The sequence below is a fragment of the Myodes glareolus genome, chromosome 21, assembly GCF_982192425.1.
Source record: "Myodes glareolus chromosome 21, mMyoGla1.1, whole genome shotgun sequence".
Lineage (NCBI taxonomy): Eukaryota > Metazoa > Chordata > Mammalia > Rodentia > Cricetidae > Myodes > Myodes glareolus.
In genome coordinates, this window is record NC_142046.1 from 53,264,634 (window position 1) to 53,285,528 (window position 20,895).

At 43.8% G+C, this 20,895-nt stretch overlaps 1 protein-coding gene across 3 annotated transcripts in view; it reads left to right on the top strand.

Annotated features, from left to right (window-relative positions):
* Map3k20 (mitogen-activated protein kinase kinase kinase 20) overlaps window positions 1–20,895 on the top strand; it is a 153,651-nt gene that overhangs the window by 82,827 nt on the left and 49,929 nt on the right. For all 3 annotated transcript variants that reach the window (XM_048426304.3, XM_085680950.2, XM_048426305.3), the window contains exons 6-10: window positions 2,793–2,821; window positions 2,937–3,074; window positions 9,970–10,056; window positions 15,445–15,519; window positions 20,634–20,740. In XM_048426304.3, coding sequence (XP_048282261.1) covers window positions 2,793–2,821; window positions 2,937–3,074; window positions 9,970–10,056; window positions 15,445–15,519; window positions 20,634–20,740 — 436 coding nt within the window. The remainder of the gene's footprint in view (window positions 1–2,792; window positions 2,822–2,936; window positions 3,075–9,969; window positions 10,057–15,444; window positions 15,520–20,633; window positions 20,741–20,895) is intronic.

Sequence of the window (20,895 nt, forward strand, 5' to 3'; positions counted from 1 at the left end):
TACCCTGAAAACATTTTCACTGTCAGCAAATATCGACGACTGTGTGTTATCTGAGGAGGTTGCCTAGTGTTCTGTGTGAGTCTAACACAGGGTGGAGCCACCTGGATTTGCTTGTGCGTCTCGTTTCGTTTGCTTGTTTGGTTTGGTTTTGTTTTTTTCTAGAATAAGAAATGTTTAATGCCTTTTGTCCAAGTTTGTTTTTTTTTTTTTTTAAGAAAACACATCTCTACTTATTTTCTTAGGATCCTTTTCTAAAATCTGCACCGCCAGGTCAAAGTGTGTAGTCGTGTATTTTAAGTCTCCTATTTTTAGATGCTTCCTTCTGCCAGCAGCTTTGAGTTTTATTTCTGAATTCTGTGGTATGCATCTTTTGGTCACTCGTGCCCTTGTTACCTGGAGAAGCGCCCAAAGATAACCAGCATGCATGAGAGTTCAGAATGCAAAGACATTCCTTTCTTTCTTTCTCTTTTCTGGGCTTTCTATACTTTATGAGCCCTATACTTATCATTTGGAAAGCGAGCGCCTTAAAATAGCACCCAGGATTAGATGCTACCTTCTTCCATGACGTCACTTCAGAGTTAGCAGAGAGGCAGGAGCACTGTTTACTTAGCAGCGCTAAATAAGCATCCAAGGTTTCTGCTTCAGAGAAGAAAGAAAGCAGCCCTGGCTTGCTATCGGTTATTTCTACACTCTTCAGTGGCTCTTGGTAGGCAGAAAAGCATTTATTTTTAGGAGTGTTAGATCGCTGCAGCTGAAACAGGGACTTACCAGCGGTGTGGTCCTGAGAATGGGCGGTGACAGCAAGTGGACAGGAGGAGCCTGGGCAGAGCCCCAGGGCGCTGCTCACACTGGGGACCCCCAGGCCTGGGGCTGACAGGTGGGAGGCAGGAAGGACAGGAAGTTGTAGGCAGCTGACCCCTCCTAACCTGGTCGGCTGGCTCGACTGACTCGGCTGACTGTCACCCCCTTTCCGTCCTCACTTGCTCTTGGGTTCTTGTGAAACAGACATAGTTGTGATACAGAGCTAGCTAACAGGAAGTCACTGGAAAATAATCTCTAACCAGGTAGGAAGTAGCAGGCTTCAGTTTGTGCTATTAATCCCTAATTTTTTTTTAAACCCATGAAGGCTATACAATGATAGTGAATTACTCGTTTTAAAAAAAAAAAAATACAAGCTCTGTAGTTAATATGAAACATTAGCATGAAAAGAATATCAGCCTAACGCTGGCAATTTATTTTTACTGGGAGGAGTGAGACTTCATTTTCTGTAGTGTTTTTTGAAAGCTTAAGTTATGGGCTAGCAACATGGCTCCGTGAGTAGAGGCACTTGCCACCAAGCCAGACAACCTGAGTTCAGTCCCCAGAAACCACACGTTAGGAAGAGAGGACTGACCCCCACACACACATAAGCTGTTCTCTGACCTCCATGTGCTTACCATGGCCTAGATGCACCCACACACATATTTACATACGTAAAATAAGTAAAGAAATCTAATAAAAATGAAAACACATTATCAGTGTGTATGCATGTCTGGTGCATGTTTGCATACGTGCACATGCTATGATGTGCCGTTGAAAGGCAGGGACAACTCTGCGGAGTCCCCTCCCTCCTCCCACCTTTGTGTGGGTCTCTGGGGCCCAACTCAGGTCACCTGGCTGCATGACAAGTGCTTTCGTCCGCAGTGAACCATCTCTCCAGCCCCCACAGGAAGCATTTTTATAATGTTATTTTGTAAATGAGCACTTGCTAATCTCACATTAAGAAGAAGGAATAGGGAGCTATTTCAAGAACAACGGATAGAATAGTAATATTTATTTACATTTTTATTTGCAAAAGTACGCAGCTCATGCCTCCCAATCCCACACTTACTTTGAGGCTATTTTTATGGATTAGATCACACAGAATCCTTTCTCCGGTTACCAAAATCACTAGGAGCAGCTGCTGCATTGATGATCTATCATGCTCAGAGCACCGAGTAGCTTACTGAATAAACAAATATCAGAAATCCTCTTGAGGCCTTGATCCTTTGCCCACTCCCGTAACAGCCCCCTCTGTGTCAACACTCCCAGGCCGATGTCAGCCTTGAAACTGTTTACCAGAAATACTTGCATAGATATTTTGCATGAGTTGAAGCTGTACTGTGTCCAAACTGACCTTCTCCCGCTACCCCTCCTGCCTGAAAAGCCCATTCCTACATCCCCTTTCCTGGTGAGCGTGGCGCAGCTGCTTTGGTTTACCCTTGTGTGTGAGGCAAGTATCTTAAAAGCCACTCAGAGAAGCACCTCATTGAATCAAGCTTTTAAAAAATGTTTTCTTCCTTATACAAACCCTCAGATGCAGCAAATAATTTCATTTTACCTTTTATAATATAAAATTCTCTCTGTCTCTGTCTGAGTGTGTGTCCCAGTGTCTTTGTCTCTCTGTCTCTGACTCTCTCTCTCTCTCTCTCTCTCTCTCTCTCTCTCTGTGTGTGTGTGTGTGTGTGTGTGTGTGTGTGTATGTGTCTGTCTGTCTGTCTGTCTGTCTGTCTGTCTGTCTGTGTTTAGAACAGGGTCTTGTTGTATATCCCTGACAGGTTTGGTTTTTGCTCTATAGCCCAGGCTGGCCTCAAACTCATAATCATCCTCCTGCCTCAGCCTGGGATTACGGGGACACACCACCATGCCCAGCTTATAATGTGAAGTTAGAAATGCAGTGATATTAAACTTAGAAATGCAAAGCTCTGCTTTTCTTCGGTGTAAGACAATTCAGACAAAAACGATTATCGTAATTCCTCTCTGTTCTCTTGTAGTTGTTATTGCTGCTGACGGAGTCCTGAAGGTAGGGCCATGTCTTTTACTTTGGAGAGAGTTGTTCGTTTCTGATGGAAATCGTGTGACCAATCATCTCTCATCAGTGCTCGGTAGAAAGCTAACGTTGGTTCCTGTGTCCTCAGATCTGTGACTTCGGCGCCTCTCGGTTCCATAACCACACCACACACATGTCCTTGGTTGGAACTTTCCCATGGATGGCTCCAGAAGTTATCCAGAGTCTCCCTGTGTCGGAAACCTGTGACACGTATTCCTATGGTGTGGTGAGTGTGTTTCTTATTTCTTTGTTTTCAAAGGACATAGGAAGGGCAAACAGCCTAGAGAAGAAAGTGGTCACAGTTTAGCTTGTGTCTGAGACAGGAGGATCATCTCTGGTGGCGGCATAGGGACAGGACTTTCTAGCTGTCCCGATGTGTGGCTTGATCACTTCTGTCCCACGCTGAGAAGAACCATCACTACTTCCAAGAAGCAAGTAATCCAGAACCCATCAGTGCTGCCCGCTACCCGGGATACTGCTGTGAGGGGTGGGAACAGGCCGGAAGAGCTGTGCAGTTCTCTGATACTGCTGGTTTCTTGGAGTACACTTGATTGTGATAGATTGCCCACACGGTGCGTGACCACCAGTAGCTGCCAAGTGAGCCAAACTTACGCATTTCCCAAACTACAAAAGGACATGTAGTTAGACCCCATAACCTTGTCCAGATCTGCTGCATGCCCTACAAAAGCAAGTGTTGAAGTTGCTACGGGAGATGACAGATGGGGGCAAGGGTAGAATGTGGGGGGCAGATAAGGAAGGATCGTTTGCAAGGAAAATGCTTCTGCTAGGGTAGCTCCTGCTGCAGGAAGGAATTCTTTGTGGCCCCCTTTTTAAAGATGCTTTCCTTAAAATGTTGCAAAAGAAAAAAAAAAAAGCCCAGAGCATCATGGGGAATGCTTCTTCTCCAGGTCCTATTGCCACCTATGCCACAGATGCCACTTCCCCATTTAGACCTTACCTTGCAGAGAAGACACACTCGTTGTAAGGAACAGCTCACGCCCCCTCTGCACACCCTCTTACCTGAGTTGGGAGGTAATGACCAGAGAAGGATATTTGTCAGGCAGGCCCCTTTCTCTGATCAGTCTGCTGGCTTCCTTCTATGTGGGGCCTTTCCAGCTGGCTACTACTTCCTAAGTCATGAACCTCTTATGCACAGGTGACTTTTCTTGGCTATTGAAAACAGTTTCAAGAATAGATTATATATTTTTGCCTAAAGTCTAGAGATTTTGTTTTGTTTGTTTTCCAAGACAGGGTTTCTCTGTGTAACCACCCTGGCTGTCCTGGAATCCATAGAGATCCGCCTGCCTCTGCCTCTCAAATGCTGCGATTAAAGGCGTGCACCATCAGGCCCAGCAAATCTAGGGTTTTGAAGGTTAAAGGATGGCAATAGTATCCATTTCAAATAGCTAATTGCCCTTAATTCTGAATGTTTCTAAGAATAAAAACCACATTACTACTGAGAGTGAAAAAGTCTTTCTCCGTGATCGAAGGGGAGAAACAGAATAACAGCTCCAGAGGACACCAGCTTCTGAAGCTGCCCTTCTGCAACAGGAGTTATCATAGTGTAATTATCTCACACTCATCTGGAAATTCCGAAAATGGGAGCTTTGTTGCAATTTAAGAAGTTTTTTGCTAGGGCTTAGCTGGGTACTGGTACACTTGCCTCGCATATTCAGGGCCCTGGGTTCAATCCTTCAATCCCCAACCTACAGTAGGAAAAAAATTAAATCTTTTGTGAAATTGTTTTCTTTTACCAAGTTACGTTCCTTTACTTTAGGGAAAATGATCGCTTATGGAGTTAGTCTCTGGGCTGGACGGCCGCATAGGTTGGTTTGCATTTTACATAGCACGTTTGATGGTACCGGTATCTCATTTCATGCTGCTGAACAGAAGCCGGTGTGTTTTCTATAAGTGACCAGGTAGCCATGGCTTTGTCTGCTTCCATCCGGCAGCTGAGGCTGCTTCCCAGCTCCTTAACCAAGCAGAGCCACTTTGCGCTTTGCAGCGGCCGTACTCTGCAGAGCCTTCTGTGGAGCAAGGGGATTCGGGAGGACATCAGAGCGGCTGACACACATGGGGCATTTGGCCGTGGTCCAGCTGATCATGTGACTCTCCTCGCATGTGCAGGAGTGTCTGAAAAGAGAAAACCATGTTTAGGCAGCCATGGCTTTAAATTAGCTTGCACCGTTTTGTTCATCAGATGGGGTTTGAGGTTTGTTTTCTACTCCCACAATCCATATATTGTATTTACTTTGACAACTTTCCCCAAGCCTTGGAGTTTCCCTATTAGAAATTTTTGACCTAAACTCACAGCTATGAGTTATGTATAGAATGAGGGTTTAGTTTCAATATTATTGCATTTATGAAAATAAACTCTCTGTTGCTTTCTTTCAAACGCTTCCAGATGCCTGGGCTTTGTGTAAAACACACCAGTCTGCCTTTTCCTTAAGACTGTGCCTTCTCGGTACCTGTAGCCAGGAATTGATGCCTTTTCCCGTGGAAACCATAGTTGCTGAGCCATGACTTCCGATACCAAGCTAAGGATCTCTCTTGCGTCTTTAAATCCCTCTGGCAGGTCTCACTGATCACTTCCTTAAGTACAGTCTGAATCCATCTTTCTGGCGCAGTGGGTTTTCCATCTGTTATAAAAGCCTTTCACTCCGGAGACCGTGTGCCACTTTTGAGAGAAGGGTCTCTGCATGTCTGTATGTGTACCACCCCACATTTGCTTGCCTTGGTTGGGCTTTCTTGGGGGAAAGGATGGTTTTGTTCTCTTTTGTTTTTAAGACAAAGGCTCACTGTGTAGCTCTGCCTGACCTGGAATTTCCTATGTAGGCTAGGCTGGCCTGGAACTCACAGAGATCTGCCTGTTACCTAACTTCTAGTATTCAAGACATGGGCTCTCGTGCCGGCTGGGGAAGGGACTTAACAGGAACTTCACAGACCGTTTCCTAAAACACACAGCTACCAGGACTACACTACACCACGCACCAGGTGTGGCTGAGAACCTGGCTGTCCAGTCCTCTGGCTCTGTAGGTGTTAATTCCAAACTCATGCAAGAGCCTTCCTGCCCTTGAGTTCCTGAAACGGAAATGTTTCCATATCTTTTTAAAGACAGCTTCTAAGGGGGCTGAGAGGTGGCTGCTCCTTCAGAGGACCTCAGTTCAGTTTCCAGTACCCACACGGGGGTTGACAACTGTCTGTAACTCCAGTCCCAGGGGATCCGATGCCCTCTTCTGGCCTCTGCAGGCACTGCACACATGTCAGACACAAACATACCTTCAAGCAAACATAGCATCCAATAAAAGTAAATATAAACCTCAAGACAGCAACAAAGCCAGCTTCTGGTCCCGAGAAATGGCTCAGGGTGGGCCAAAGTGTTTGCTGGCAAGTCTGAGGAGTTTAATCCCTAGGAGACAGCAGATTCTCACAAGTTCTCATCTGACCTCGGCGTGTGTGCCATGCTAAAATAAGTAAAGAGAAAAACATCTTTGGCCATTAGTTTCTCTTTAAGCGAGGTTTGACTGAGAAGGCCAGCATGCCTCACGGAGAGCTCTGTCAGCAGAACCCCCGGGAAGTGCGCTTGTGCTAACTGAATGATAAGCATTCCGAATGGCACCAAACACTGCCCCTTCTCTCTCTGTTCATTCTAAAAAAGCATCATCAGTGAAAGGGAAACGCCAAGGCTTGCTCTCCAGAACCCTTTGTTTTAAACAGACTTGAAAAGCCATTATGAGTTCCCAGTGGGTTGGACACCAGAGAGAAAGGATAGTTGTTCCAATTGAGGATAGGAGCTTGTGATCTTCGAACTTCAAAAATGGAACAACCTAATAATATATATATTATATATTAATATAATAATATATATTAGGAACACAATAGGAAGAGCACATTCTAACATAAAATGTCCCATAGTTCATGAAGAACACAGCCATCAAAAAGTTGGTTTTTGAAACTCATCTCAAAAAGCCAAGATAGGTTTTTGCTTTTTGTCTTTCTCGGATTGGTAATTTTGTGTTGCTTCTTAACTGTGGCAAGACTAACTAGCTGCGCCCTGCCTTCTGAGAAACTTCTTGTTTCCAAGCAGTGCTAGGCAGGCGATTGTCCTTTCCTCATTTCACAAGAGAGGAGGTGTTTGTCCATCCCCAGGAGAGTGTCTCCTGAAAGATTGGGAGTAGGTTTAGTATATGACCGGCTAAAAAAAGAAGAGCCCACATGGCTGAAAGGACAGCCTGGGGAGACCCCACGGCCCGTCGCCCTCCCCAGTGGCCAGGGTTACCTAGGAACGTCCAGCCAAAGCTAGCTTTGGACTGCGCTAGCTAAAGAGGCAGCCTCCGCGACTCGTCTGGAGCCTGTTCCAGGACCAGCCGGGCTCAGGTAATGGCTTCCTATTGTTTGTGAGAGAAAAGGCAGAAATATACGGTCTCATCCAAGTTTCTGCTCTGTAAACTGAAAATAGAAATTCTCCTTGTGAGTGCAGTTTAGCTGGGAGGACATCTCTGTATACAATGAGTTGGAAAATATTCTGAAGGTGAAAGATCACAGCCGTGTTTGGCCTGCGTCCTCGGAACTGGTATTTTAAGGCATCAGCTTCATGTATTTTTAGACCTCCGAGTGACTTCCTCAACAAACTTACTTTTTTTTTTTTTTGCCAAATGTCATTTTTATTGAATGCAGAAAAAAGCCACCCTAGCTCGTTCTGCTTTCGTTTGGGTGCGTTCCCAATTCCGGGGAATTAATAAAGAGAGTTCATGGGAGGCGTTGATACTGGAACCAAATAGAAGACCTCGTGAAGATTCCAGAACTCAAGACTTCTGGCGGTTAGCACCTCTGTCTCCAGAGTTTTAAATCCCTCAAGCACCTCCCTTGGCTGTTGTATCTATTCAGAGACACAGGCAGAGTGACACTGTCCAGTTGTTTCGGGGTTATAACTCCTAATTTATTAGACTTTTGTTATTGTCCAGGCGAGTATTTTGGTCTGGGGGGAAAAAAAACAAGAAGAGGTGGCTTTCTGATGTTATTGCATCAGACTCTTGGGGGTGCACTTTGCTCTGTAGAATGCAGGCAGATTCCATGCGTGGGAACACATTTGTGCGTGAGTTGTGTTGCCTCCCCCAGACTATGAAAGGGGGAGGCATGAAAGGTTCGCCTGAGTGTTTCTAGGGGGACCTGGAATCTTTGGTTTCTTTGACGCTGCCTCCTTGTTTCCATCCCCTCAGCCAATGCCCAATCAATCAGTTCACCCCCTTGTCACCTCCTTTCCCCCTCTGTCCCCAGTACCAACAGAGTGTGGCCATCACAGCAAATTGAGGGACTTTGCTTCCCGCTCAGCCTAGCGCTGCCCTCTCCCCTGCGGAGGCGGGGCAGTGACTACTACCTGTGCTGACTCTCACCCTCCCTCACAGCCAGCACTAGACTTGTCCCCTTCCGGGATGCCCCTTACCTTTTCCGATTAGCTTGTGAAACTCAAATAGAATTGTGCGGTAGTTCTTCTGAAGAAATATTTTACGCTCTTGATTAAAAGCCCAACGAGGCTTCAGGGACTTTTTTTCCTCTCACGCTTGAGGAGCATCTGCCAATTTCCCTGATTTTCTTGCTAATTATCTTCGTATTAGCCAGCATTCATTTGACATGTTATAGCTTGAACAAGACAGCAGCAGGCTGGCCTGGGATATAACGGCTATACAGTTATAGGCTTACAGGACTTACTCAAATAAAGCCGTGCCGCCAATCTAGACTCCTGTGTAGAAACAGACTTTGGAGTTACAGCCAGGGAGAGCAAAGCCTACCTTGCAGAGTTGTCGCCCTGAGTTTGCCTTGGTCCCACGCCTACGTCAGAGCCAGGTGTGTTCTGTCAACCACTGGGCTTTCCCCAGTCCTAGAATTACATGGGAGGAGAGCACAGCCTCCAAGGAAGAAAGCAGTGTGTGTCCCTGCTGTCCCATTTGGTGGCTGGGTGTCTGTAGGCAAGTTTATCTGACTTTCCTAGACACCCATTTCCTCACCTGTAAATCGAGGATGGTATCTGAGGCTTGATCGTGATCAAGGTGACACATGTAAATAGGGATTTGGAGCATATTAGACACTCAGTAAATCATAGTGGTTGTCATATCACGATTATTAGCAAAATGAGAATTGCTTTTGTGCTTTGTATAGTACTAGTAGACTGAATGTTTGATGTCAGTCTGGCATGGTGACACATGCCTGTACTTCTAGCCCTTGGGAGGCTGAGGCAGGAGGATCATGAATTCAAGGCTAGCCTGAGCTACATAGCCAGACTCTATCTCTAAGAAAAAATTTTGGATGTCTGTTTGAATAAGAAGAGATGACAGCTGGGTGTTCAAATCCCCATTATTCCGTGTTTAGAGAGAAGCCCAGATCTCCACGCTAGCACCAGTTGGCTCTCCTTAGCATCTGGTTGACGGTCATGTCCATACTCACCTTGAGTTTTACACATGGTTGGGTACACATATTCACTCATGTGCACAGTCAGCACAAAGTTAGCACACAGTCAGCATGTATGTGTTAAATGTTCACTATACTTTAGAATATGGCATAATATGTGTATATAGGAATGGATCCTTCAGACTGACTCATTCTGAGGGAAATTTGTCCAAATCACAAAGTCTAAATGTTATAATTTAAAACTATCTTCTGGTATGGAGCAGAGGAGTTTGTTAGGGATTTGAACTGGGGACTTTGATTTTTTTAATGTGGCCATTATTGAACCTTTAAAACTGTGTTGAATTTCTGGTTACTATCTAATAAAAAATTTGTCTGAGGCTCAAGGTGGAAATATTGTTCTCTAACAAGATAAAGATTGGGAATATGTAAGAATTCCACTGAGTCTAAAGATCAAGTTTAATAATCACTAATATAAAATTTTAAGTGTAGACATTCCAATTCCTAAGACAAGTTTTTTTCTTTACATACAAAGAACATGAAAGTATATAACATATGGTAAAAGTCCTATGTATGAATATATATACATATATTGTCTAAGTTTCTACAGATGGTTGGCTACGTCTAGTAATTGGATACAATTAAATGCTAGCTACGTTTTTCAGTAATATACCAATATAAAGTACCAGAATAAAAATTCCATTTCCTTTTTGTTCTAGGTTCTCTGGGAGATGCTAACAAGGGAGGTCCCCTTTAAAGGTTTGGAAGGATTGCAAGTAGCTTGGCTTGTAGTGGAAAAAAACGAGGTAAGACTCCGTTTCTCCATTCAGGTGCATAGATCAGAAAACAGTATTGGGGTTTTGCAAAAGACTTTTTCATCTTCTTCAAATTGAAAGTAAGTTCACGCTTATGGAAAGATTAGCAGTAGGAGCTAACACAAAGGGTCAAAGTGATGTTATTCTTCATGAATGGACCCTTTACATCTAATTGTTGCAGCTTCACGTCGTGATGCTGTAGATCAAAAATTGTACAAGTACTGTACTAGTTTCTCAGTCTCAATTGTAAAACCAGGGGGTTTGTTCTTAGTGATGAAAGAAGCCATTGCGTCCAAGGTAGGGGAACAGTTTAACTGCATCTCCTGCGTTTAGGACATCTTTTTTACTGGCCGGGAGTTGATATATCTGTAAGAGACCTTCAGCTACTTCAACTTACCTCTCCCAGCAGGAGTCACTATAGTACAAGAAACTGTCGCTTAGATGAGAATTTCAAAAATAAAAGAAGAAAAAATAGTTTCAAAAAGGGGAAAAATTACAGTTTTGCCACCTACGTTGAGCACTACATTGAAGATGAGCTCCTCACTGGAATTGGCGAGGCAGTGGCACAAGTGCTGGCTTCTTCATGCAGAGTCGTTCCATTTCAAAGGGACTTCTGTGGCGTAAACACCGTTTGTGCTGTGTCCCCGGCCTCGCTTTTCTGCTTCCCACAAATTGAGGCTTTCAGCTAGTTGGACCTATGAGCCTACATCAGAGGACACGGCACATCCATATCAAAGAGAGCAACTACGTTTTGAAAGGTTTCAAATTGTCGCTGAAACGCACAGCCATGGAAATCGCTCAGCATAAGGGACGCAGCATCCCATCTCACGGCGTGAGGAGAACTTAGGTGGTGTTGCGGCCGTGCACGCTGGTGCTTGCCAGGCAAAGCAACTGATTTCCCAGAACTTCTTCATTTCCATAGCTGTATACAAAGGCTGAGGGAGACCTCAAAGGAAAATATTCTCCAGAAGAATATTTAAAGATAGCCCCCTTTTAGCGCGTTAGCAGAATTGGATTGATCTGTACCCTGAGTGACTGCAGAGCATGCTAGGTTAATCAGAAAGCCGCTGTTGACCAGGAGAAACCAAGATTCTGTCTCCCAGATCCCGAGCTATGCGACTCATTTGTCCTCCCCACTCATTGGAAAAGGGAGGCATATTGGGGTGGCTGAATTTGGTGGGAGAGGGCTGCCAGGCTAGGGGATGGGAAGGACTTCCACGTAAGACCAGGCCTCCCTCACTGCTTCACAAGAGCTGTTAGGTTTTAATTAGATGATCATCATTTCCACGTGCTGTTTGGTTAAGCTAACTCGCACGGGATAACTAATGGTTTGGGACATGAGGATCCACTGTTCTGTATCTTTTGCCAGAGAGATGGTTGAGTATTTCGTTCAGGTTGATGAATCTAAGTGAAGAGAGCATTGACCTTCAGCTGACCTGGAAGCAATCTCTACACCACACAGGATAGATTAGGAAAGGGGTTTAGAAAGTCACCCAGATCCTCCAAAGTTGACAGAATAATTAGTATTTCACAATAATATTTTTTAATCTAGAGAAAAGCCGAATAGGTCCAGTCCAAAGCATTTCCAAAGCATTGGGTGTTTGAAGGGGAAGGGAATGGCAGCTTCCGTCCTGCCTGAGTGTTGGGATGCCCCCACCAACACCCCTCAGAACTCCATAGCATCGCATGCAGGAAGCCACTGCCTTCTGTCCCCTACTGATCCCATGGGACATACCGTGGTGTGCTGCGATGACAGAGACTCAAAGACTTCCTGATCTGTTCATTAACTGAAGTAGGAAGTTGAGAGAGAACCCACACGGTGACAGAAGTTCTCTCAGCTTGCCAATGAATTGAAGAAAAACCGGTTGAATTAGGATAATTATCTGCACAGTACTTACTTGTCAAAGAAAAAACAATGTGGAAATTAAGCCTAGACGGAATTTCCACCGTTCCAGAAGGTTTCTTCATCCCGCCACCTTACAGGCACTGGCTATCCAAACAAATTCCGCTCACACAGTGTTAAGGCAATTCCCAGAGATTGAGTTCACTTAAGAACAAACCCGAGACCTCAAGAAATGTAACTCATAAAACCTCTTCAGCCTCCAATAATTTTTTTTATCTTTACTGTTGGATACTTTCAGTTATTGGGTTGGAGAAAGGTTCCCATATTTTTACATCTTCATTTAAATAAGAATGGCGTTTAAACTGCCAAGGAGACGGATAGTGTGATCTGTCTAGTCATTCTGTAACATCTACATCCAATTAGTAGGGCTGCTTTTTTAAAGAGCTTTTTATTTTGAAATAATTATGGACTCCTAAGAGTCTGTAAAAATATGACAGAGAATCCAGTGTACCCAGCTTCCCCACTGCTAATCCCTTATATGGCTGCAGTGACCAGAGCTGGGCAGTGAGGATCGGGACAACTCTCTTTCCCAGGTGACAGTGCTTCTGTACCCTCTTCCTCCACACAGAGCCTTCCCATCTGATCTGTGCGACAATCACGCTAACATCGTATCTGAGGATCTTTGCCTCCAACTCTTATGGATAAGGCTTTTGACTACTCGCTTTCCCTGGCATTAACTTCTATTAGAAATAGACTCGTAAACCCTTGTTACGCCTTACAAAGTAAGCAGTAAACCTTACAGAAGGCGTGAGCTTCAGAGAGCATTACTAAGACACGGCTTCTAATATAGGATTTCCATGAAAATCAGTGGGCCTTCAGAATATTTTAGAGTATAATTTCTATGCTTATAAACACTTGGATTCTTATATAAAATGTGTTTTATTGTAAATAGCTAATTAATTAGTGTAAAAAATCTTAATAAAACTAAAAATTTAATTGGGCCCAGCAAGTAAAGGTATTTGCTACCACGCCTGACAACCTGAATTCAATTCCTGGGACCCACATTAGGAGAGAGCCTACTTCCTCAAATTGTCTCCTCACCTCCACGTGCACACCACAGCCCAGCTGTGCATTTATACACATACTCACCCACATTCACACTCACTCGTTTTTTAAACTTCAATTTTCATCTACTATTCTTTAACTTCAGAAAAATAAAGACGTAGATGTTTTCACATCTCATGCGTAAAATGGTTCAAAAAATATTTTTTAAAAAATGCCCCCACTAATTTAGTTACTTTAAATTAGGAGGTACTCTTCTTACAAATGTGAAACCTTTGCTCCAAAACATCTAAGCTGTAAGTAATGCTACCATATAGTATCTGGCCATTTCGGGATGTTTGGAATCATTAGGATTGCATTAAAATTGTGTAATCAGGATATAAATACTTCAGATTCTATTTTAAAGTACTCTTTAATACACCCAAGAAATCCCTTACATCAATGTGTCTGGGTCTGTGATTAGCTAATACTTGATAGTATTAGAGATCAAAAATTACTTTTTTCTGTGTGTGATGTTTGGAATGTTGTGTCTAAAAAGGCTTCTCAGTAAGAAAAGAGGGCCAAAGGACACCCAGGCCTGTTGACAGTGGCTTCCTTGGTAAGCACTGAGGTCAGGCTGTGCTGAAGTGTGTCCTTCTGAAACCCACTCTGTTTGTGCAGAGTGCATGCAGGTAAATGCCACTGTAGTACGTCTTTCCTCATTCCCACCTCCCAACCTTCTTCTGTTTTTTTAAGCAAACAACTGATTTTCCCATACATCTCCGTCAAAAATGTGCAATTCACAACACAGTGAAATAACTGTTGAAACATATTGTTCTGTTTCGTGAGGTCCAAAGACTAGAAGTTTGAAAGACTTGACATAGCTTTGTTTTGGCGAGGACTGCTCCGTCCCATTAACTCTCTTTCGATGTGAAGACTGTGTGTAATCCTAAGTGTAGACTCTCGCGTTTCCTGACCAGATGCTTATTTTCCTAGTTCTAGGCCTAGCTTCACCCAAACTCAGTTCTAAGTTTTCCATTTGTAAGATTTCTTTGGCAGACTGTGCTAGGGAGTGAAGCCTTATGGCTTGACAGCTGCCCAGCTCTCTCTCCACCCCACCACATCTAGCACCCGCTGCACACACACACAGACACACGTGCGTGCGCACACACACACACACACACACACACACACACACACGCACTCTGTACTGGAGATGCGGTTCCCGAATGCCCGTTGCTCTGCCACTGCTGCGTCTCCAACCCCAGGGCTCTCTTCCTAACAACTAAAGTTATAAACTTGCTCTGCTGTAAAGAAAGCCAGAAAGCCTCAGCTCGCCCATGGGCTTCATGCTTCAAGTCAGTGTAACCCTGTAATGTGAAGAAAAAATGAAAATCCTGCTGTACACACATGCTCAGGCAAGATCTTACTAGACAAGATGATGAGGCCATTTAGGGTGCTGAGCCTTGTGCAGAAATGGCCGTGAGTGGCTGCCTGACAGAGGTAAGCGGTGATAATGACTTAGTTCCGAGCCCTGCACTGTTGCTAGTGACAGTCCTTAAAATCGCAGTTAGGTTATGAATAATGCGAAAATCACTGCCCTTTGATTTCTCGTGTGTGAGTGTTGCACTCTTGGGAAGTCTGGTGTATCTGGAAACTGCTCAAAAATATCTCTGTTTATTTGTAACTCAGTTTGAGGCCAAGTCCAGAAAATTATGAATTTCATTTTGTTTACTAGGCTAACATAAACCCACGTGGAACATTAGCGATTTGGTGGCTTGCAAGAGAGTTCTTGATGATGCTTTATGGTATATTGAAGGATGTGTAGTCATCATTTATTTTCATAGCGTGGAGGATCAAACTCAGTACCTCGTACATGCCAGGCCCTTCTGTTGCTGTCACTGAGCTATTGGCCCCTCAAGCCTTTGAAAACAAAAATTCTTCCGGGGAGTAGGGGCATTCCATGGTCTATGAGAACCAGAACTGTGGGATGCGAGAGTAGAATTGATCCTCGTGAAGGTAGAGCCATAATGAATCATGCATTCTGCATGACACATTCAGAATTACCAGTGCCAAAATGCAGAGTGACCTTCTGTGCCAAAGATGTTTTCAGAGCTTCACACCTATTGCCAAAACTCAGCTTGTTTCCTAGTTACCTGGCTGGTAAGCTGGAATCACGAGTCGCCTATAAAAACAGAGTAATAAATTGGTGGTGTTAGAGGTGGCATTATGTTCCAGCTTGCCCCTCTCCGGCTGTAGTTTCTTTTTAATGATATTGCATTTGTCATGACGAACCTGACCTTTCTATATCTTCACTGGTTTCCATGTGGGCAAGTGGGGTCCTTCGGAGATTGGACAGGACAAATCTGTGCGTGAACCCTTCTGTCATCTATTAATCCAGGGATGCTTCAGATCCCGTGTCTTGTCTGTGCTCTTAGTTCCTTGTCCCGAAGAGTAAAGCCGTGTTTCTTCTTCTGTTTGCCTCCTCTTTGTAGAGATTAACCATTCCGAGCAGCTGCCCCAGGAGCTTTGCTGAGCTGTTACACCAGTGTTGGGAAGCCGATGCCAAGGTACTTGGGTTATTGTTCAAACTTCTGAAGTTTTACCTGCTCGCTTTTGGGTTTTGAAAATTTGGCAAAGCCAAAAGCCTTACACAGTGGCAGGGAACTGCCGAGCCTGCAAGCCCCAGGATGCCTGCTGTAGCTCCAGGTTGACATCTCTACAGCTCGACTTCTGGATCAAGTGATTGCCATCGACTCTTCCTGGCTTTAACAGCATTCCTTGGCGTTCTTGACTCAAAAGACAATTTTGTTCTTTTGCTTTTAATCATGACCATTGTGTCTCGTGAGGACAGCTAACACAGTACTCTATGTGAGCTGTGTTTCGAGCACTTTCTACTAACTCTTGGATAGAGGAGCTGAGCTCACCCTTGGCTCACAGATGGCGAGCCCACGCACACACAGGTTACAGATGAGTCATGGGGCCATGGTGGGGCTGGACGTGAACCCAGACAGTCTGCCATGGCCCTGCCGTGGCTCTTAGTGTCGACTCCATTGCCTTTTTGTGTAACAGAGAAGCAGGCAGAAGCTATACTTCATTAGAATTCTGGTGTATCCACCCTGGGCCGTCACAGTAAGATTGAAGAAGTTCCAATGCTAGGCCTTTGTGCGGTTGTCACTTGTAAGAATGGGTAGCTGATGTCTTTTCCCCACAAAGATCAGCTTTAAGAAGATACTCTTGGATGCATATGGAAATAGTCATGGATAAAATGATAGCTAGTCTTGGATTTGCTTCAAAAGCAAGTGAAGGTCAGTGGACAGCAATACAAATTAAACGTGATTGGAAGTGATGAGTTTTGAAGCCCAGTCATAGAATATAGAGACATTGTTTTTTGTGTGCTTAGATTTTTCATAATAAAGGTCATATGTAATTTTAAAATTACACAGATTAAATATTAAAACAATTGAGAGATCAAATTCAAGAGAGAAACAAAATTCATAGTTCAAATTTATTTAGTTTTTTTCATGGAACTAGAGGTATTACAACTGATTCAGAAATAGAGGCCTGAAAAAAATAACAAAGGAACCTAAAAAGTATGGAATTTTTCCTCCATTTATACCCATTTCCATTTCCAATGAGAGCCCTAGGAACGAACACTGATAACTAAGTCTGTTCCAGGGCAATGTGCTTCTTTGGCGGAAATGACTTAGAGACAAACTGGCCGTGTGGACAGAATTCATGTTGATGTATGCAGAGTGTTTCCAGCACACTGTCCCTAAAGAGACAAAACACAGTGGTACAGCAGCATCCCGCCATGGTGCCTCCTGCCATGTGCCTTGCTTCCATTCTGGGAAGATTCAGTTGCTGGGCTCCACAGCCATGCACAGCCTGCCTTGGCCCCGGTGTCCTGCAGCTTCCGGCTTCCACTGCAGCTCTGCAGACTTTCTGCAGCCTCCTTGCAAGTGGAGTCCTATATACTGTAGTATCATTTTCCTTAAAGAATGTGGCGTTTGCATTGTTACTATTTTTATTAGTACACTGGCAAAGAAGTTGAGCGTTCTGTCCCACCCCTGTTTAGGGCCTCTTATTTCCAGTGTGTGATTTTTTTTTTTCCCCAGAATGTGCTGTTGCATTAAGCATTAGAAGAAATGTCCACTTTACAACTACTTAGGTTAAACTGTACGCGGATGTTTACACGCTTATTTTCAAACATGTGCTGTTTAACTTTTGTGTCTTTTAAAACATATACAGTGATTTCAATAGTGTTGAAGTCTTAACTGTGCTTAATTAAAAATTTCACCTCAAATTCTTTGCATTGAATTAGATTAATGCAGATTTCTAGATTGAAATCATTTTAGTAGAATTTAGTTTCTCAGTCAAAAACTTCATACAGTATTAGTTCAAATTCTAAGAATGTACACTTAAATTTTAATATGCCACAAGGAATCTAAGCCCATGAAACTGGCATGTCTTTAACATGTAGGAAGTAGAGCCTTTTTAGGACCAGAAGAATCTTGTGTTCCAGTCACATGAAGTATAAAAGAAGTCTGAAACTAATTTTTTGTTTCCTAAGTTTTTGACATCTTATTCTGGTAAGAAGTACTGCAGACCATTGCATTTGAGTTGATTGGACAGCGGCTGTAGCTCACACTCCAGTTTTCACGTGCTAATCTGCACACACATCTCACACGCGTCATGCCCTGAGCACACTCGTTCTCGGGTGGTACTCCACTGAGTCTTCCCTGACACCCTGTAACAACCCTTTTCCAGACCCAGAATCAGTCTGGGTTGCTACCTTAGCTTGTATAGTGCTAGCCTTTCTTGTTAAATGGATTGAGGGAGTGTGTGTGTGTGTGTGTGTGTGTGTGTGTGTGTGTGAACACACATAGAGAGAGTTCCTGTGTCACTTTGCAGCAATAGAAAGCAGATGCAAAAAGAAAGAAAGGAAGGAAGGAAGAAAGGAAGGAAGGAAGGACAAAAGAAAGAAAGAAAGAAAGAAAGAAAGAAAGAAAGAAAGAAAGAAAGAAAGAAAGAAAGAAAGATGCCGAAGCCAGACCACTGTAAATTTTTTGAGAGGTTTATTTTCATGCTATGGTTCAAAGTTGGTGCCGTCCTGTGGTAAATGGAGAGCAGTAGTTGGTTAAAGTATATTCCCATTTTCAGTCCTTAGACTTCAGAGCATTAACACTAACACGTAGATTACACTATGCAGATTCCCTGTGGGGCTGGTGTTCTGTGGTGAAGAAGAGAGATATAGGAAAAACGTGGTGTTGTGTAAGTGACAGTACATCCTGGTCGCCTAAATCATATGCTCAAAATAGTTTATTGGAGTTGGAAATGTAACTCAATTTGGTAGAGTACTTATCTAATATGCACAAAGGTTTAAACCCTGGGTTCAAACCCCAGCCCTGTGTAAACCAAGTGTGGTTGGTCATGCCTACAATCCCAGCACTGGGAAAACAGAGGCGGAGGATTAGAAGTCTACACAGCAAGTCCAAGACTGGCCTGGGATATTCAAATCCTACCTCAAAAATTAAATTGTGTGTGTGTGTGTGTGTGTATGAATGAATGTATGAATGAAATAAGAAAAGAAAGATGAGTATTGATTTGTCTTAAAATGACATTCCTGGAGCTGATAAGCAGGGGGGAGTTGTTATCATATGAGATAAATCTCTATGAGATAAAAGATTGGGAGTTGAAGAGCACAGTCCGGGTTCCGTGGCCAGCTCCTGTGTCATGCTGGATAACGGATGCCTTTCTGAACTAGATGCCCTGTGTATGAAATGGAAAGAGCTGATAAAAACGTAAGAAGTGAAGACATTCCTAAGTGGGATAAGTGGTCCTCGTTGTAGCTTCTTTTTAAGATAAGCCATCTGTAACGACACTCAAAGGCAGCTAAGCCCTTCAGAGGAGGAGCCACAGGTCCCAGCACCGTGCTGTGTTCTTTAGCCAAGCACATTTAAACCATCACTGAAGAACTGTACATTGCTGAACTCCTGGGCTCCAGTAATCCTCCAGCCTCAGCCTCCTAAATAGCTAGGACTACGGGAATGTACCGCTGCAATCAACTGTGGGTGCATGTGAATGCTCATCCCGGTAATGACATTTTTAAAGGGATGCTTGAGATCTGAATATGAAGGAATTTCATTTTATTTCAAAAATACTTACATGAAGGGGGGAAATAAGTCTTTAAAGGTTCATTAGGTGGACTGGGAATGTAGCCCAGTTGGTAGAACGCTTGCCTCGTATGCACGAGACCCTGGGTTCAGTCCCCTGCACTATATGAGCTAGGTGTGTTACACAGCCCAGCATTTGGGAGGTAGAAGGAAGATCAGGAGTTCAGAGTCATCCTCAGACACAGAGCTGGAGGCTAGCCTGGGATCCGTGAGACCAGGATTGGTGGCGCTGTTTTGTTTGTTTCTTTAAAGACAGGAACCATTAGCTTCCGTTGCTATTTTTTTTCTTGCAAAATGAAAACCTTATGATGCCTGTGTTTATAATCAGTTCTTAAGCAGTTACACTTCTTTCTTTTTCCGTTTAAAACCTGACACATGGTGGAAGACGTGAAGACAGGAACAGAGTTTAAGAACATTGGCTTCTTTTCCTGCGTCCTATTTAAAGCACGTTCCTTTGTTCGTCGGTAACATTTGACTATGCATGATTCCTTCACACACACACACACACACACACACACACACACACACAGAGAGCATTGTGGATGCACACACCTGTGCGCATTCCCCTAAAACAAACAAGGCAGAAGTCAATAAACATCCTAGTTTTGTATTTCTGAGTTATGGGAAAGTGCCTTTCTTAATAATGTCAGAGGCACCCAGGTCCTGAGAGCAAGCCACCTCAACATTGTTCCTTCCTGTTTTTGTGCTCCTAAATTAAAATGCGTGTTTTAATTGCTGTAGCTGTAATTTGCTCTGAAATGGTGTAATTATGAGGCACGATGAGGAGAGAATGTGCATCATCCTTTTATTATCTTTCTCCATTTTTGTTTTAACCTTTTGTCTCAGCCTTGGCTGGAGCGGAGATGAGTGGAGACGGTGCCGGTTAGAGACAGGCAGAGCATGCTTTTCCAGTGGCTGCCTGCAGCCTGGTAGCATCCTGGACCAAAGCAGGCTTCAGTGTGGGATTAACCCTGAGAACCATGATGTTATTATGACGTTAAGATTTTTTCTTTCAGACTAATTGATTTGGGAAATTTTATTAGTTCCATTAGGTCGGTAAGCAGATACTGCCTGCCCACACACATTTTACAAAAAAACAGGCAAAAGATGGAAACATTTGCGTAGTAAGTAGCAGGATGTTCAAAATGCATACTCCAGTTAAGTTTTTACTATCTCTCCCACATAGGTAGGTCTCTGGTGACTTAAGATTTTTTTTTTTTTAATCAGAGTTCTTGGTCATCTCCCAAAGAAAGACTTGGTCCCTCTCTTCTTACCTACAGAAGAGTACTCATTATCCTGACCCGATGCCCTGTGGTTAAAATAATAAATCCACATATCTATCCTTGTGGATAATTCACCGCAGATGAAGAATTCAGCTCCCTACACCTGCGTGACCTGCCGGCTATAAACGCTAAGAGGGACCCCGGCGGTGGTTTTGTCGGTTGTGGCTCTGCTTCCTCCTGCCGTTTCCTTTAAGTCTCACGGTGGTTCCTTCTTCTCTTCTTCAGAAACGGCCATCGTTCAAGCAAATCATTTCGATCCTGGAGTCTATGTCCAACGATACGAACCTTCCCGACCAGTGTAACTCGTTCCTGCACAACAAGGCCGAATGGAGGTGGGTAGCTCCGGCGCGGCTCGAGTGCCCGCCCACTGCTTCCGTGAGGAGACCGGATACCTGATGGACAGTCTTGATTTCTAAGCACTGCTGGGGCTGGGCGCAGGCTGAGATTTACCTTTCATGCATAAGGAAGCAAGAGTTTCTCTGTTTGT